Source organism: Ceratina calcarata, unplaced genomic scaffold (genome assembly GCF_001652005.2).
Source record: "Ceratina calcarata isolate Rehan_Ccalc_2016 unplaced genomic scaffold, ASM165200v1 scaffold310.2, whole genome shotgun sequence".
In the NCBI taxonomy this organism is placed as follows: Eukaryota; Metazoa; Arthropoda; class Insecta; order Hymenoptera; family Apidae; genus Ceratina; species Ceratina calcarata.
In genome coordinates, this window is record NW_017153562.1 from 472,431 (window position 1) to 491,019 (window position 18,589).

The 18,589-nt window shown below is 44.4% G+C and overlaps 5 protein-coding genes across 14 annotated transcripts in view; 4 read left to right on the forward strand and 1 right to left on the reverse strand.

Moving 5' to 3' along the window:
* The first annotated feature begins 1,331 nt into the window (after positions 1-1,331).
* Positions 1,332-5,141, forward strand: LOC108624520 (RNA-binding protein squid). Of its 2 annotated transcripts, XM_018023903.2 has the most exons (3): positions 1,332-2,420; positions 2,498-2,945; positions 3,625-5,141. In XM_018023903.2, exons 1-3 carry the CDS (start codon positions 2,019-2,021, stop codon positions 3,669-3,671), a joined length of 897 nt encoding a protein of 298 aa, XP_017879392.1. In that variant the 5' UTR covers positions 1,332-2,018; the 3' UTR covers positions 3,672-5,141. The 2 variants fall into 2 exon arrangements, with proteins under 2 accessions (XP_017879392.1, XP_017879390.1); XM_018023901.2 differs by having other exon boundaries at positions 1,333-2,420; positions 2,498-5,141.
* A 570-nt stretch (positions 5,142-5,711) lies between these two features.
* Positions 5,712-8,892, forward strand: LOC108624525 (E3 ubiquitin-protein ligase SIAH1). 5 transcript variants are annotated; one of them, XM_018023910.2, is made up of 5 exons: positions 5,712-6,770; positions 7,125-7,486; positions 7,559-7,798; positions 7,867-8,059; positions 8,148-8,892. In XM_018023910.2, exons 2-5 carry the CDS (start codon positions 7,258-7,260, stop codon positions 8,323-8,325), a joined length of 840 nt encoding a protein of 279 aa, XP_017879399.1. In that variant the 5' UTR covers positions 5,712-6,770; positions 7,125-7,257; the 3' UTR covers positions 8,326-8,892. The 5 variants fall into 5 exon arrangements, with proteins under 5 accessions (XP_017879399.1, XP_017879397.1, XP_017879400.1 ...); XM_018023908.2 differs by having other exon boundaries at positions 5,712-6,407; positions 6,631-7,486; XM_018023911.2 differs by having other exon boundaries at positions 5,712-6,407; positions 6,636-7,486.
* A 433-nt stretch (positions 8,893-9,325) lies between these two features.
* On the forward strand, positions 9,326-12,335 carry ZnT49B (solute carrier family 30 member 9). The gene is made up of 9 exons (XM_018023693.2): positions 9,326-10,244; positions 10,304-10,496; positions 10,557-10,639; positions 10,707-10,830; positions 10,896-11,034; positions 11,105-11,428; positions 11,513-11,725; positions 11,783-11,917; positions 11,984-12,335. The coding sequence occupies exons 1-9, from the start codon at positions 9,809-9,811 to the stop codon at positions 12,140-12,142; spliced, it is 1,806 nt and encodes a 601-aa protein (XP_017879182.1). The 5' UTR covers positions 9,326-9,808; the 3' UTR covers positions 12,143-12,335.
* A 101-nt stretch (positions 12,336-12,436) lies between these two features.
* On the forward strand, positions 12,437-14,118 carry LOC108624424 (uncharacterized). The gene is made up of 5 exons (XM_018023695.2): positions 12,437-13,070; positions 13,126-13,442; positions 13,504-13,622; positions 13,687-13,864; positions 13,920-14,118. Exons 1-5 carry the CDS (start codon positions 12,647-12,649, stop codon positions 14,100-14,102), a joined length of 1,221 nt encoding a protein of 406 aa, XP_017879184.1. The 5' UTR covers positions 12,437-12,646; the 3' UTR covers positions 14,103-14,118.
* Positions 14,119-14,174: 56 nt separating this feature from the next.
* LOC108624425 (CD151 antigen) overlaps positions 14,175-18,589 on the reverse strand; it is a 24,880-nt gene continuing 20,465 nt past the window's right edge. For all 5 annotated transcript variants that reach the window (XM_018023699.2, XM_018023698.2, XM_018023697.2 and 2 more), the window contains 3 exons: positions 16,068-16,241; positions 15,766-15,927; positions 14,175-15,686 (listed from right to left, as the gene is read on the reverse strand). In XM_018023699.2, the coding sequence (XP_017879188.1) occupies positions 15,540-15,686; positions 15,766-15,927; positions 16,068-16,241 (483 nt within the window). In that variant the 3' untranslated portion in view covers positions 14,175-15,539. The remainder of the gene's footprint in view (positions 15,687-15,765; positions 15,928-16,067; positions 16,242-18,589) is intronic.

Sequence of the window (18,589 nt, forward strand, 5' to 3'; positions counted from 1 at the left end):
TGAACGAAAGAACATCGGCGATTCTCGTTTAAATGGAAGTATAAAAAGAACGGAGCTACGCCGACGACGTTGGATACGAACCACGGTCTTTTACGTTGCGTTAAATTTATGTATATAAAGTTTATCACGTTTGTCACTGATTTCATTTGTAATCAGAAAATGAATAAAGCCCGCTGCATTTTAAATATGCGCTGGCGCGCGAGCAGCATAAAATAGATCGCGCGTTCAGCGTCCCGGTCGAGAAGCCGACAGCAGGACGAAAAGAGATAATCGCGGCATGGGTCCCTTTGTCTAATCGCGTATGCGCAGCAGTGCATCCCGTTTCGAACCTCACTCAGTTGCACGCGCTACGACGCTGCGCTGAGAAGAGAGGAACTTTCTATTTCAAATAATCATTTGGTTAATGTACTTGGACATACAAAAAATTTTTCTCTATTTGATTCATTATTTAGAGTTCATTTGAAATAGTATTTCACTCTATCTTTTATTTGATCAAATATTTGTCAAAATCCAATTGAATCCAGAACCACGATCATCATTAAAGCTGAAATTAAAACTACGATCCTAATCAGAATTCGTATTAAAATCGGGAACCTAATTAAATGATAGAGCACGTACAATTGCAAGCCCCAGCTATTAAAATAAATTCATCAATATTTCCAGTTTAATTCCTTTATTTTCAATTAACTCCGAATACACATTGCGACGCCAGAGCACTGCAACTCGTGGAGTGTTGCCGACGGCCATTCTCAGTCCCCTAACTCCACAATACGACCGTGCTTCTGACAAGAAGCCATGAGCGCCATCGAGCGAACTTACGAGTAGTTATTACGGACCAAACCTATGAGAAATCAAATCAGCATATATGTAAATGTTCGCATAAGCGTCAGGAGGGCTGAACTCACATGTATCTATTATTTTATAATTGTTTAAAATGCTGTGCTTTTAATAGGCATACAATTTTTGTATCACCGATAGAAATAAATACGCTCTATAATTAACAACGCGTCGGTCTACCCGTAGAACCTTATGCTATTTTTAAACTGTAAGACTGAAGAAAAGATAAGCCGGGGTTCTCGAGGGCCTGCGTTTTATTTATACAATCTTCTATATTTATACAAGTATGTACTGAGAAAGCAACGACTTTAAACATCATGCAAATACATGTGTTAAAAAATTTCGTCAAACGAATGCAATGCCCTATTTTTTTATGCTTCTAGAGATGAGAAACGTCATTGCGAAATTCATTGCTCCAAACGCACTCGCGTATCTCGCGCATCCATATGTATTTAACGATTTTAATCTAGCAGCATGATACGATGAGTATACATGCAGTCAAGTATACGTGCATCGTGTATAACCTGAAATCTGAAACACGTCCCTGCAGCGACGGTGAGAATGAATGGCTAACGAAGCAAAAAGCGTAATCTTGGTAATCATTAATGATAATTCATAGAATCGTATGATTCTCGACGAATGAAGGCCGCGATCTCGCAGTTGGGAACAAAGGTATTCCGAGTATTCGTGCATTGTTCGAGTCGGCCAGTACTCAAGGACCTTGGACATTGATCCACTACGCGCGCGGGTGGGCGTTCGAAAAAGGATAAATGAATTTAAACAGCTGATAAATACGTGAAGAGGCGAATTATCAAGCCGATTAAAAAAATGAATGTATGTTAGTAACGAAACGATTACCGGAAATAAACTGGCATTTCCGACGCGGCCTGTTGGAACGTTCGCTGCGATTGGGGAATCGAATTGGGTTACATTGGAAAGAGCGAATGAGCCGATGTTAATAGGGGCTTAGAGGGAATCGGAAACTGTTGCTGACTCTCTTTCTTTCGGTCGTAAGCCGGCACCGGTTCACCATAAGAACCGACTGTGACGCGTGCCAACTGTTCCGAAATTATTCTGGTGCGCAGTATTTCGTTGCTTTCACCGATCCGATCTCGATACGAGAAGGCCACGTTGTATTTTCCCGAGGTGGTTTTTACGTGGTGAGTTGTAAACGGCACGCGATGGCGACGGTCGACTGTTACCAGAATCAAGCCCAAAACGAGGGTACCGGCCAACCGAATCAACAGCAGCAGCAGCAGCAACAGACCGAGCAACCTCAGCAGCAACAATCTCAACAATCGCAACCGCAGCAGCAGCAGCGGAGTCAAGAAACGCAACAAGCCACCGCGGGTATACCAGGCAAAGATGACGAACGCAAACTCTTTGTCGGTGGTCTATCGCGTAACACCACCGACAAAGAATTACGAGATCACTTTGGGAAATTTGGCGAGATCGAGAGCATCTCGGTTAAAATTGATCCATATACCGGTGTCTCCCGAGGTTTCGCATTTATGGTGTTCACCAATCCAAAAACGATCGACAAACTTCTAGCTTCTGGTGAACATTACATCAATAAGAGAAAGGTTCGTTGAATTTTTCCCGGATATAATGCGTACGCGTTCCCCGTAAACTTTTTTTTTTTTAATTCCGTTTGACTCAGGTGGATCCGAAACGGGTTAGCAAAAAGCCTCAACACGGGAAGATTTTCGTGGGTGGCCTCACGCCCGAAATAACCGACGAGGATATCACAAATTATTTCGGACAATACGGTACTATAGTCGAACTACAAACACCGTTCGACAAAGTAAAGAATCAGAGAAAAGGATTCTGTTTCATAACGTTTGACTCGAAGGAAGTTGTATATAAATTACTCAAGACCCCGAAACAAACGATAAACGGGAAGGAGGTAGACGTGAAAAAAGTCCGAGTCAACGTGGACCCGAGGAATCAAGGATTTTGGGGGCCAGGCTATGGCTACGGATACGGTGGAGGCTACGGTTACATTCCCGAATATTGTAACGGATACCAAGGGGGATACGACGACATGTACGCGAACTACGATTATGCGGGGTACGACGGGTACGATAACATGGGATACGGGACTCAAGGTAAGCCTAGAGGAAATGGTCAGGGACCTCGCCAATTTCAGAGACATCAACCGTATTAAAGTCAAATTTATCAACGATTACAAGCTTGAAACTTGGTGATAAAGCGAGAACACGTTAAGGAGTAGATCAACTTTGTTCATACGTACAGTCCGAGACTGACAATGAGACGGGGAAATTTGGGATAAGAAAAAGCTTGCGCAGTCAATGAAAGACCCAAATTCTCTTGATCTACGCGCGTCGAGTCTGTAAAATACTAGATAGCTCTATGTACATTTACTAAAAGAAAGAAAGAAAAAGAAACACGTGAATTTTGATTAATTTGCGATTGATGTAATTTATCGAGACAAAAGTATCGTGTTTTTGCCGACTTGTGTCGAGACGCGTCACGAACAAACAATTTTTTGCATACGTTCAAGTATTTTAATCATAGTCGAAACGTTCCGTGGATTCGATCATCGAAACTATTTCTGCCTTAGATAGAAATCATGTGTCTAAGGCAAATGAATCGGACGATTGCTTTACTCCCGTTTTCTTGTTCTATTCATGATTCATAATACTATGAAATATAACATGTATATCTTATAATTTAATACTCTAATTATTCTTTAGTATCTTAAGTTGCATTACTAAAGTATTGTTTATTATGCATATATGCTTGATGTTATTATTATTATTATAGAAACACAACGACGCAGTATCGTTTCTAATAGGACTTTACGTCGATAAACAGTTTCAGTTGAGCAACGGAAAACACTTGTCCCAGTTAAGAGACACGCGAGATAGATATTAAATAAATTTACCATACATGGACCAATGGTTCGTACTACTAATTAAACGTACTTCCTCATCAATTTGTAACCTACCATATATTATCTAATATCATCTATGACTGTTTATATATTAAAGTAAGTCCTGTAACTTATCCGAGTCGAGTACGAACGGTAACGTAAGAGACATACGCATCTTTGTATGTCACATGTATATACGTGTACGCGCATGCATAGCGGTGTATGTACACGTGTGCGAAATAGTACGTAAGAAAGTAAGCATTAAGAGAAAGATGAAGTTATTTCAATATAAATATAATTAAAATATATTATATATATATACATACATACATACACACATATATATATGTGTATATATATATACATATATACATTCATATATACGTTAACGTCCTGGGTAGATACGCGAAGAGTGTGCGAGTGGAATGAAATCAGGAGATATTCTAAAAGAAAAATCAATGTTCAAAGTCACGTAAGGAGAGCAATAATCATACGGTGGCACGCGCATCGTTTCGTAATCATTTTTACAGTTTTATCGATACGATTTACGATTTCCCCCGCCCCCGGTTATTTTCTTTTCTTTCTTTTTTATTGCTGCTCGATAATTCCCACAGCCTGTCCATTCTCCGTGAGATACTGAAAGGTTAATTTTATAAAATCTGAGATCGCTACGCTCGTGTACTCCTGTGTCACGCAAATACACAACTATGAATATGGTAAAAATGATTACAGCTTGTTACGTGAGAAACGTTTACCGAACGCCGAAACAACGGAATGTTTAAGCCATTGGAACTAAACGATAAGAGTAAAAAAGATTACTCTGATTTAAGGGACATTTTTGCATTTGCATCAAACAGTTGTTCCTGTCTGGTGTACAAAGACTGCTCTTCATATCGCAAGAAGACTGTTTATGCATAGAGTATCGTCCGACACGATACGAGTACTAGAGAATTCGACAGCCGATACTATGATGTCTCGTATGAAAGGGAGAGAGAGAAAGAGAGAGAGAGAAAGAACGAGAGAGCGAGAGATAGAGAGAAAAAGATTCGACAAACGAATTATACTAACTGTAGATACGGGATTGTGAGATATATCTAGGTACATCGAAATTATATTACACACACAAGGCTGACAAGGCTTTAAACATTCAAGTTTTTCTCAGATGTTACAAAAGAACTGATAGTTTGGCTTAAACGAATTTCACGACGATACATACGTACGCGCAAACAACACGTTTCCCATTCGATTCTAAACACGATTGACTATTATCGAGCCAAACTAAATGTACTTTTGAATTTAAAGCTGTATACTGTGTATACCATATTTGCAGCATATGGGAAGAAGAAACAAAGATATATATACGTATATAAAAGATCAGATTGTGAAATTAAAGGAAATAACACAAATATTTTGTTACTATTGATTACTATTCGCCTGTTTCACCCATGACACAATGTATATTTTAATTATAACAAAAAAAAAAATAAAATATTCATCACTTGAAAATTCTATTTACTGTCATATCTTTTTTTTAACAAGTATAGAAGTCCCTCGTTACTTTCGACAATGGTCGCTAATCAAGTTCTTGTTAACGATAACAATTCGGCATATGGCTAAACTATGTACAAAGTTAATTGCAAACTGTTTCAAATTCCGAAATTGCTCTTTGGTTGTATCGTCGATTATTCTACGATTTCACCGTGAGATGGCTTCGTCATGCTAGAATAGAGCAAGTATATATTAGATATTGAAATTCCACTGATCGCGAAAAACGTCCGGTCGATCGAGAATCGACAATCTTCTTGCGTCAGGCATGTACGCAAACGCATGTACGTAGACCGTGGTCATCGTCAACATGTGCACGCAGAAGAGACGGGACAGAAACGGAAGAGAAGGCACAAAGGCAGCGAAGGCGAGTGAATTGAGAATGCGGCTTAGTGGGTAGACGGTGTAGTTGCATGTGTGCATTTGCACGGACATGAAATGTTAGAGTGTTCGTAAGACGTATGTAAACGGCAAACGGATGGATGGACGGATGAACGTGCAGTGCAGTTCGTGCAGTTGGTTGACTTGCATTGACTTGGTTGAGTGCAATCGGTGCAGCCGCAGTTCGAGAACGGGGGCTTCGGAGTATGTAGTCGGATGAACGTACCACTCGGATAGCTGACTGTAGCTGACTACAGTGTCATCGCGTCGGTGCGGGTCATTTTGTGGGAAGCAAGAAGCGTAGACGAGCGTCGAAGTCGAAAGTTCGAAAAGGAGCAAGCGTTTCCTACTATGTCTGGTAGAGAATTGATACGCGTCGCGTTACGATCGACGTTGCCCGCCTGGCCAAGGGGATCCACGATGTAGCCTCTTTCGTGGTCTCGATTTTATTTATTCTTCATCGATGTTCCAAGAAGTATCGTTGGGAGCATTTCGTGCAACATTTTCGAAGACTAGTCGCATGAAATCTCTTCGAGTGGTTCTCGTAACAACGTTCGCCTATTGCCGTATCACCTCTGCCCGTTACTTTATATGTTTTCGTTCCCGTTCGCGTTCTCGTCTCATCTCCAAGTGCCTTTTCTCTCCCTCCGATACTTTTGATTCATTGTTTTCTCGATCCGAAAATCGAGTCGTGAAAGCCAGTACATGCTCGCCCAGTGACATACCCCGCGATATCTCTGTCAATTCGGTAAGTTCAACGTTTAACGATCGTATCAAACCAATTTTGTGTTCACGTTTATCCAACACGTTCTTCTTACGTATTATTATTGTTTGTCAATCGCCAATCGTTCTCGTTCTCGCTCTCGCTCGTGTCGCGGTCACTCGCGTTTCCGAGAGTTCCGTACCTCGCTTCACGATGTTATTACGTATATTCCTTGACGTTTCCCTGTTCGCTAATCGCTATTTTTCAGGACAGGCGACTCGCTTACGCCGCAATATCGTTCAAAAATTGACAAAGTTTTCCTTCGAGGGAAGATTCATTCCGAAGATTCATTCCGAAAATAATGATAGACGATGCACACGAGATCGATGGTCGCGTGATCGGAGCAATGTAATTTTTGTCATCTCCTCGCTACTTACGCGGAGCAAATTGTAAACGAATTTTCTCGTGAAGCTGTTTGTAACCGTTTTACGAGAAATCATCCCTTCAACAAACGTTTCTCTTGATCAAACTATGACGCGTTATTTCAATGTCAACTGGTTATAAATACGCGGAATACGTTACGGTGTATTCCTACCGAATGCACACGCGTCAAATCGAAAAGGAGATGAACGAAGCTAGCTCTTGTCCAAGTGCTGCGACATAATTAGAAATGTATCCGAAAGACAGAATGAACGTCGTCAGAGTTCACGCATTGTTGATCGTCTAACGACAACACGCTGCTGAAATTTCGATCGTTTCCAGATACAGGGTGGACGATTCGTTTAAGAATGCGTAAAACTTTGTTTTGAATGGACCGTCGTCTCGTGGACTGAAGACCAGATGGCAAACTGAAAGGCAGAGTGTCCTCGTTCGATACGTAGAATAAAAGAAAAAGATGTCCCAATTAAGTATCAATTCAGGAAAAAGAGGGAGGAGTGTTGCAAGCTCCTCTGCGTCTACTGTATCGTCGCTGAGCAGCTCGACCGATCTAGCCAGCCTTTTCGAGTGCCCGGTTTGTTTTGATTACGTTCTTCCACCGATCTTACAATGCCAGAGCGGACACCTCGTTTGTAGCAATTGTAGACCGAAGCTCAACTGCTGTCCTACCTGTAGAGGCCCGTTAGGTACGTACGAATCGTCGAAGAAACGATCTTAGAAAAGAGCGCGCCTCGATCAAAATTTCACATCGACGCTAGGTAATATCCGCAATCTGGCCATGGAGAAGGTAGCAGGAAACGTGATGTTCCCTTGCAAATATTCAACGAGCGGTTGCACCGTTTCACTGGTACACACCGAGAAAGCAGATCACGAAGATGCGTGCGAATTCCGTCCATACAGTTGTCCTTGCCCAGGCGCTTCCTGTAAGTGGCAAGGATCCCTCGAACAAGTGATGCCCCATCTCGTCATGAGTCACAAGAGCATCACGACTCTCCAAGGTAATTATTCTCATCGTGGTTACGAGAGGAACGTGTATCAAACGATTGGTTCCCCTCTTCCTTCGCAGGGGAAGACATCGTTTTTTTGGCGACCGATATCAATCTCCCTGGTGCGGTAGACTGGGTAATGATGCAGTCTTGTTTCGGTCATCACTTCATGCTGGTGCTTGAGAAACAAGAAAAATACGACGGACATCAGCAATTCTTCGCGATCGTTCAATTGATCGGCTCGAGGAAACAGGCGGAAAACTTTGCTTATAGGTGAGCATCCAGGCGAGGGGATGGAGCAAGAGCTACGCGACCGACGATTCCTCGCGATGTAATGCGATTTCAATTTGATGTTCGACAGATTAGAATTGAACGGACACAAAAGACGCCTGACGTGGGAAGCCATGCCGCGTTCCATTCACGAAGGCGTGTCGTCGGCGATTTTAAATTCGGATTGCCTCGTGTTCGACACGTCGATCGCGCAACTATTTGCTGACAACGGAAATCTAGGAATCAATGTTACAATTTCTATGGCATGAGGAAAGCTGGAGAAAGCGGTGTGAAATTTTTTAGCGCGATCATCGATCGTTCTTTCGACCATGATTCGATCGTCTTCTCGAGGATTGCATGTTATGTACATATAGCATTTTTTTGTACGTTACCACAGATATTATAAATACGATCATCGATACGGACGTTAGGAAATGTTTGGAACGTGTTTGGAGGCACAGCGATCGAGTTGATTGAGTTATATACGATATACGACAGGACCTCTCTTTAGAAGCTTTAAAGCGTTACTTCTATGTGATATTAATGCTACAGGTTCGTACATCAAACGACCTGTCGATCTATTTATTTTGATGTGAAAGCTGTAGCCAATCAAGTGACGATGACTAAAACGATCCGCTCGATTCCAATACGTATCCGACGCCCATTGCGTACTGTTAATCATCTTCTTTTACTTAATCCATTAGTTACTCTTCCGTCTCACGGCGAGAACCGATCTTTTTTTTTTTAAATCTCGATGCTTTGTATTTTATGCGACGTCCTTTATAGGTATAACGTTATATGTTATGGAAAGAAATATAGTTTTCGTCCAAGTGTAACCATTCTCTATCTTTATTACGCAACATTGTAAGGAAAAATTCAAGCCCTGTCTACGTAATTTTCTATTGTATGATAACAGACTCGAACAGGCGATTCTCATTATTTATTCCCATTTAAAAATTTCCGTGTGCGTACTAGAATATTTATTATTATTACTACTACTACTACTACTATTATTATTACTATTATTATTATATCCTCTTTTAACTTTCTTTACAACTGTAATTCGAATCCTTTTTTAAATAAATTTGCTTACGATACACAAGTATCGTTCTCCGAGTCTGTTGGTTCATTTCCTACATTCAGATTTTTGTTAAAAGATCAACTAAATAAAAGATCGCACGAGCCGCGAGCCCAGGGGATCTTCCACGCATGGCACTGTGGTGAAATCCATCTGGTTCAAATTCAGAACATTGCCACCAGAGATCTCTAATCGGCACTTCCCCTCTGATTTTTCCGATGTCGGTCGGACCGATGATGTCGGACCGTCGGACAGTAGTTTAATTTTCTGACAGTTCTATTCGGGATACACCGAAACGGTTTTATATGTATAAAAGCTCATTAAACACTGAATAGTATTCCGGTACTTTAATATATCGTTAACCATGAAATGTATTTAATTCTATAAAATATAAATAAACGTGAAAGAAGGTGAAGGTATGTTTCGTCTTCGAATTCGATCTGCGTACACGTAACTTGTGGAATCGCGACCGTTCCGTTTATCGTTCTGTTTCACAAAAGAGACTGATAATTCTACTACGGCAATGCCCACGAAAAGAAATTCCAACTATCCGAAAATACTTGAGCGTCAGTGAATTTCCCTGGTAGGTTAGACACATTCCTGTGTAAGGTTGCATCGTTCCACACCGCCAGGCCAGCGTTCGAGCGTTCAAACGTTCGAACAGAATTGGAAACATGTTACAACGAGCTCCCAATCTTCTCAGACTGATTCATAACGTTAGCCGATGTAACAAAGATTGTTTATACATATTTCAAGTAGGCTGTACAAAAAGACATACCGGTTTGATTACGTGTAACTACAGTGCGAGATGCAAACTGCACGTAATCGCGAGCAGCCCGGTGTTTGCCGCGAAAGCAAAAGGAGCGGAACACCTACCAGAATGGAGGTGGCTCCTTGTCACGACGTCCAGACGTCCTATCTCCGTCGTAGCGAGATTGCAGAAAGACGAACAAGGAGGAGATCGTAAACAGTGTGATGAACAAGTGCAACAGAGGATAATAGAATTGAAAAAAGAAAATTTGGGCCAGCTTAAAGAGAGAAAGCTGGACGTCAGAGCTAAGGATGATGGTCAAGCAAAGATTGACGGGCCACAGGAGTCGAAGCCCGAAGGTACAGATAAAGTTCCGAGTAATAAGGCTCTTATATCTCTATCGTTTCTCACATTATAGTCGTCAAGAAGAGGATCAAAATGGACAAGAGTGCATCGTCTCTAGAACGTAATTTCATTACCCCAGTAAGAGCCATGTCCGATTTTTTATTAAAGCCGTCCGACCTCGAGAACATACCAAAAACGAAGAGAAGATCACCGTACGAATTCGAACCACCGATCACCGTCTACTGGCGAAAAGACGTGGAAGCTAAGTGAGTTTAAAAAACGATTCCTCGTACGGACGACATTCAGAAGTTACGTTTGGTTTTCAGAGCGTTAGAAGTTTGGGGCTCGCGGGAAGCTCTGGCGAAAGAGCTGCTCAAGAAAGAACTCTCGCAGAAACAATATCAGCAAAGTAAGGACGGTGACACCGCGGACCAAGTTCCGTCCCATCTTACTGTAAACGGCCCGTCTGTTTCCAGATATATTTACCGTGAAACGGAGACTGAGAGACTACAGACGGGAAATGGGTAGCAAAGCCGAGTTCGTCGAACAGGAAGGACTGTTCGGTAGATCCGGCAAGGTGGTCTTGACCGCTATCGTGATGTACGTACGCCGTTTGAGATTAATTTTATTTCTCATCTAACGTTCCTTTTTACTCTTTTGTTCAGCAACGGCAGCAATTTTTTATTTAAATTGTGTGCGTGGTTGTACACGGGCTCGCACAGTATGTTCTCGGAGTGCGTGCACTCCGCCGCGGACACGTGCAACCAGTTGATATTGGCTTACGGCATACACAAATCGGTACAGGTAAGCGTCAGCGATCGTGTCTATCTCGGTCGGATCTATCACGAACGAACGAACTATACGCATGTTTCAGACTCCTAATCCCGATCACCCGTACGGTTACACGAATATGAAATACGTCTCCTCTCTGATATCTGGCGTCGGTATATTTTGCGTCGGGACTGGTTTGTCGATTTATCACGGCATCCACGGCCTGCTGAATCCGTCCGTGGTGGAATCGTTCTACTGGGCGTACTTCATCCTAGCCGGTTCTCTGGTGTCCGAAGGCGCGACTTTATTAGTCGCGATACAATCGATCAAGAAAGGAGCGGAGGAGAAGCGGCAGACGTTCAAGCAATACGTGTTGGGAGGTCAAGATCCTTCTGTGAATGTCGTGCTCATGGAAGATCTCGCGGCGGCAAGTGTTTTCACGTACGCGGCAACGGGGAAAAAAGAATCTTACGATTACCAATCGTATCTTTTTTTCTTTGTCTCCGTGCAGGTTCTTGGTCTCGTTTGCGCGGCGAGCTGCATGGGCTTGACTTCATACTTGGAGAATCCTATGTTCGACTCGATTGGATCTCTTTTGGTCGGCGGTCTGCTGGGCGCAGTGGCCGGTTTCATAATACACACGAACGCCGCTGCTCTCATCGGCAGAAGTATATCTCAAGAAGATCTCGATAAGATCAACGCCGAATTGGAATCGGACATAATGGTAAATATTCGTCAAGTTGACCGGTGAGCGGAAACGGAATGATCGTTGATTGTTTAGGTTCGCGCGATCTACGATGTGAAAGGTATCGATATGGGCAACAACTTGGTTCGGTACAAGGCCGAGCTGGACTTTGACGGGAGAGAATTGACGAGATCTTATCTGGAGAAGAACGATATGGTCGAAATGTTAAAGGTAATAGTCGAACGGCCACGGTGCGACTGGCGTGATATCTTACTCGATCGTTGGTCTGATTCGTAGGACGTACAAGCGATGAAAAACATAGACGAGCTGGAAGCGTTCATGTTAAAACATGGCGAAGCTATCGTCGACACTGTTGGCGGGGAGATAGACAGGATGGAATTAAAACTGAAGAAGAAACACCCGGAGATTCGGCACTGCGACTTGGAGATCTTATAACTATTTTTGCTTTATTATTTTGTACAGTATAGAGCGGGGATCCACGTGCTTCTGTAAATAATGTTTAATAACGATCGGACGTTACACGATATGTATTTACACTATATATATACACAATATATATACTTATTTATCGAATAAACGTAGTACACGTGTTTTCCTTCGTAGAAATAAACTCGAGCGAGCTCTCTGATTTTTATCGTCCACTGTTTATTGTCCTGTGCCATAAGACCTTCGAATCCTCTAAAGAGAATAAGATGTGCGCGTGTTTCACGCGTGTATGGACTATGAACCCTATGAACTCGTTGCTCATCGATCTTTTCCGACGCGACAACAAACCGTTACTATGGATACTCACGTAAACGAAGAATACGAGGGACCGACGGGCGACGCGGAACCGAGCGGAACGTTGCACAGTTTCCGGCGAAACGATCGCGTTTGGAACATGAATACTTCCGCGATCGCGAGGAGCGCACGTTTTTACGCGATCGGGGAGACGGTGAGATGAATCGGTTCGACGAAGGAATTTCCCGGCGACGGAGCACGCCGGAAGGCTTGTTTAACGAGCGGCGTTCGAGCAGCGAAGAATCTTCAACCCTCGCGACCGCTGATTCGCCGCGATTGAAAAGCACGCCCCTCGGACCGCGAGACGATTTAAAAGAAATCGATGGGTCTCGGCGAGGTCCGCGAAAGATCGAACGGGTGCTCTCGGGTGGTTCGCACAGGTTTCACAGGCGGAGAATCCGGAAAAAGAGTCGCGAAAGAGTCGACGGAGGAAGCGAGAGGCGACGCGACAGGCGGAAGAAGCGAAGACATCGTCTCGAAGACGAAAATCACGATGAAGAGCAAAAAGACTCCTCGGGCTCTTCGAACGAGACTCACGGCGACAGCGATGTGAAACCGGAACGGTCCAAAAGAAAACGGGACGGTGAGTCAGGCACGACGCGAATACCGGTGACTCTTTAAAAATGATCGCGTTTCAGACGAGCGAACGAACGAATTACCGATCACGGAAATTTTGAAGAGATCTCAAGAGAACGCGAGAACCAAGTACGAGGATCAATCGCCTCTCCCCGTGTTGGTCACGGACAAGGTTTACGTGCAGCGCAAGGATGGCTTCAGCGCTATAAAAATGAATCAATCCCGCGATGAAAGGAAACGCGCGTCCGAGGAAAACATAGACGAAGATCGAAACGCACCACCCATAAGATTAGCGATTGCGATCCAACGACTCTGGAAGAACACCGGCTTCTTTCATCAAGGTCTACTGGCGGGCATGGCGCTCATGCATTGCGCGATGGTGCGTAGATCGTTCTACCATCATCGTTTTTCAGTCTTCCTAACGTTTATTCGTATTACAGCTACATGTATTTTTTGACGTCTCTACAGAGTTCATAGTCAAGTATTCGATCCTGTGCGAGATTTATACGAACGCGTTCTCGTTTCTCATCGCTGTATGCGTCGTGTCGACGTTCGACAAGTAAATCACGATTTAACGATTTCACACAAGTATCGAACGTATTCTGAATCCGTGTTCTCGTCAGATTCGACTTGGCCCGTTTCGACGTCGATCATCTACGGGAGTTATATTTCGAATACGACCGGGCAGTGATCGCGATTCCTCTGTATCTGATAGCTCTCTGCCTTCATCTGGTCTGTGCGAGAACCGACACCCGATTGGGTTTGACGCAGTATCGGAACAATTTCAGCGCGTGGGAGAACGTAAGGACCGGAGAACGAGACGTCGTGCTTCGACTCTAAACGAATTTGTTTGCAGACGACCGACGTTTCATCTCTCATAGACGATTTAAGCAGCTGGCAAAAAATAACCACGTCTAAAGACTTACTCGTGACGTTCGCCTGGGTGTTTGTTTCCCTCGGCACCAAAGACGACTCGTTCTTGACGTATCTCCGATCGATGGAGAAATACACGAACGACGTTGAGTCCTCCAACCGGTAATTTCGACCGTGAGGAGTACGATTCTTTTTTAATTTCATTTCCTCGGGGATTCAGAAGCAACGCACGTCAATGTATGTTTTTCATATTTATTTGTAACAGAATAAAGTATGCGATATATGTGTATATATATGTACAGTATTTATAAAGTTCTAAATTCTAACAGACGGTACGCGCACGTAACGAAGACGATAACATTGAGAATAAAATAACGTACGGCACGATCGTGGATGCAATAGTAAAATACGTATACATGTGTATATTCGTGTACGTTCTTGTCCCGAGACGCGAGTCTCGAGCACGCGGATAAATCGAAAAAATGTCCAGGTGAAACGGCCAACAAAGGATCGTTGCGTCATCGTGTAATAAATAAAGTATACAAGGTAGACGAAATCAGACGAGTGCGACGCGCCATCCGATTCCTCCACTTTCATCATAAATACGTACATGGTAGAAATACGGTAGTCACATACGATGCTTCTAACGCCAACGGCCTTCCCTGCTCGATCATGCGATAGAATTGAAAATATTTCTTCGAACTTAATCCTAATTCGTGAAGGCACTGTTTCGCAGTTCTGTTACGTTTACAGCTTACGTCTCGACCGTTCGGTTCTTTTTTTTAGTACTGGACGTGACACGGTGGACCGTTCGATCGAGAAATCGGGATTGGCCCCAAAGAAATAGCGCCGTTTCGATCGCGATTCTGCTGTCTATCCAAGAGATACGCGTGACCCGTGTGTACGCGTCTACGCATACGTAAAAACGCGTCCTTACGCGTCTGTTGCGGCAGTGTACGAAGAGAGACAGCGCGTGATTCGTACGAGCTGTCGCGCGTCGATCGTTTTCCGCGGAGAGAGAGACAGCGTCGTGTAAAAAAGTTTGGATCGTCGATGTCCGTGGAAGGACGTCCCGCGCATCAATAGCGTTGAAACGTTTAGTCCAATCCAAAATCGTCATGGTTTCAAAGGTGGAGCACGAGGCAGTGCAAGACCGATCGAGATGTTCGCTCTGTCTCGAGAGGGACGAGGTATCGTCGAGGGGGGTCTGTTTTCTCCTCGAACGATCAAAGGAGACAGTCGGAAAGAGACGTCAGTCAACGAACGCGAGCTACCGTTCTTCTCGCTTTGAGACCGACTTTGGACATTGACTCTCGTCGAATAATGCCGAGAAAATTATTGCGACGGTTCGAATTCACCTTTTCCGTTTCTTTTCCCTTTCGAGTTCTCTTCGCAGGCCCACCTGCCGCGAGGGAAAGAACCGGACAGGAGTCTCTGCGAGTTCCATTTTACGGGGCTAAGGACACGGCGAACGACCAACGTCCGGAGGTCTTTGGCCATCTCGGTCCGCTTCCTCCCAAATCGACGCTCGGACGGCTCCGGTACCCTTCGGCATGTACCTGCACCAGGAGCGGCCGTTCCTCTCGCTTGGTCGCACAGATTCTCAGTCGTCAAAGTGATGCCTCAGCTTTATGTACAAGCACGAGCCGAGCACTATGCCGAAAAGCTCGAGAACGGAGAGTCCCAGGCCTACCGCACCCAAGATTATCAGGTGATCCTTCGTGGTCTCCAGAAATTTGTAGATGCAACCCTGAAGCAGAATCGTTCCTAGTTCCGAATTTCCCGAGACTCCCAACATTCGAGGCAAATGCATGTATGACTGTACGTACCGTGTAATGGATGTTCGAGGGATGGTCCCTTCTGCCGCAGAGGACCGTAGGCGTCTTGCAGCAGCTGTCGGGAACGAGACTTCCGTTCCTGAGAACCTTTTCGTCCTTGTGCCACTCGCTGACCAGCCAGTCTTCGAATCTCAACGCTCCGCAGCATTTGAACTGAGATTCAACAGGATCGATACGAATAAATACGAAAGTATCAATTTCTAGTAGGACGGTCAGGGAAAGAGATCGATGGAAAGCGTGTGCAGCGAAGGTCAGAAAATTCTGTGATCGGTGAAAGGGCTGCTCGCGCTTACCTCTGTCTGCATCTGATCGATGGCTGAAGTTTCCCTGCTCCTCACGGAATAATTGTCGAGGAAGGTTCGATTAAGATTCATTTTCAATTCGGGACCGACCTGTTCCTCGTAGAGCCGCGCCAAGGCGCCGACTCCGACTTCCAGGACGAATACCAGCATCACTACGAATACGTACTACACAGAAAGAGAACAACGGTTTGGCAGATACAAACGATTCACGAACGTTCGTTCGCTCTCTTTCTCATCGTCGGTCTTTGACCATTTTCAACGAAACATCTCGAAACGCGACCGATAATTTACGCGTGCGACGTCGAATGCTCAACGGAGGAAAGACGGGTCACGCGACGGGCAGCGTCGGCCACTGTCACCGCTAACGACTCGGCTCGGCTCCAAAAGCGGAAGATCGCGGTTAACGATCGCCATGCGAGGGAGTAAGCGAGTAAATTCTCCTCTCGTCCAGGAGCCCGTTACCAAGCTCGATCACGATCGACTATACGGATGCGATGGGTGACTCGCGTTAGACTTCTGGGCTTTCAAGGATTTATTCGATTTTCATTCGATAGAAATTTATACCGGGAATAATAAGAGAGAGAAAAGAATAGTTTCGTGATCCGTAAAACGCTACGCGAAGCATTTTACAATTCTCATGAATATAATTCTTCGACGCGATTCGCTCGCAGTGAATATTCAAATCTTGGCTCTCGGATTTTGGATGGAAAGTCACTGCTCATCGTCGATCCGAAAGAATCGAATCAGATTTCTTTTGTACATACGTGCATAGAGAAAAAGACACGATTTTCGAAAGTCCGGTCAGAGAAGATCTCGTCGCTCAGCTACGCGCCGAGAGAAAAATTTTAATTGATCGCCTTATACGGGCTCGGCTAATGAGACGATTCGCTCGTGCCCCGTGCACGGCTTCGGGTAGTGAAAGGGACCAAAATACTTGTACTTACCTACGCCTACCGTATGGGAAAGGAGAAGCGAAGGTTCGCGACGCAGACTCTCGCGGCACTTACATTTGACTCTCTAACAATTTCGAATAACATTTAATATCGTGAATCTAAAGGCGCACTGCGCGCCTTCGCGTCGTTATCGTATATCGAACGTCGACAGGATTTGAAAATATGTTGCTCGCAATGTCCGGAACGAAAGTGGAAGAGGCGGACAGATAATTGAGGTAATCGGGGAGATTCGTTGAGTTTCTCGGGTGGCGGTACAGCATTCGTATGCGGATAAATCGACTCGAGTGGGCCGCGATCGAGATTGAACGCGTCGAATGCTCAGGAAGTAACGCGGCTCGCTATCGCCCGAAGTGACGGCTGGAACCAGTCCTGGTTCGAGACCGGACCGAGGGACCTGCCCCATTCCCGATACTATCTAATTAAAAAGAATCCCGATACGCAGCTGAGTGAGTGCAATTATGACAACGCCACGAACTATAGATCGTGGTTCCGTCCGTCCGTCCGTCCTTCGGGATCGAGCATGTATCATTTTATTGAATGCGACCTTCCTCGTGATCATCCGTTCGAGGAGTAATTGCTGGTAACGTTGACAGGAGGTCACAACGGGATCATGGCAAATTGCGTGGCTAATGATCATGTCTATGATATGTGGTACACGATGGTCGAATCGATCCGATTTGGTCGGAAGTCTCTGTCCCGGCTGACCGAGTAATAAATAAATAAATAAATAAATTTCAAATTATGTAGCTCATATCGAGCGTCGAGCCTTGGTAAAAACGAAACAGACAATTATGAAACGGGTAAACGAAGGAACAGCCGTGGGAGCGAATCTTCGTGATTTGCGAGGCATTTAGCTATCGTTCATGTAGAATTAACTGCGAGAGAAAGAGCCAGTAGCGTCGTAGCTTTAATGGAAACGCGAGATACGCCGCGCCGCGTTAATTCTCAGTTAAGCACAATTTATAGTTTCATGGGAAACGTTAGTTTTCGGATGGATACGGATACCGAGAACGAAATCGTTGACCAAACTTGGGCGTCCGACGTATATCTCGCGTTCGAGCCAACTATAACTACGTCGTATAATTATTTTCGTGCCCTCTAGACAGTGGTCCCGAACGACTATAAAACTGCTCATAACGTTCATAACGCTATCCTTTCTACGTTTCTTTTAACTAGTTTCACTTGGATGAGAGGCTTCGTCTAGCATTGGGAATCGACGATGACAAAGTCGGTCGAGGGAAATCGATCTCGTAAAGGGAATTTGTTACCCATTGATGGTTCAGAGTCGCAAAGGTATGCTTCGCTCTCGTCGCGAACTGCACACAAACGAGATCTAGCCCCCTCGCAGCCGAACGACGTCGGAGGCAGCGAATCGAGTCAAAGGGAAATTTCATCCCGTGGCTACAAACGTAGAAGAATCGAAGTTGGTAACAGAAACTCGAACGAGCGTCGTTTCAAAAGGTTCAGCAAAATACGATCTCTTTAAGGATGTATTAGCTATACAGTACCTTAGAAAAACGCATTTTATATAATTAAAAAGAAATCAGACGTCGGAAGAAA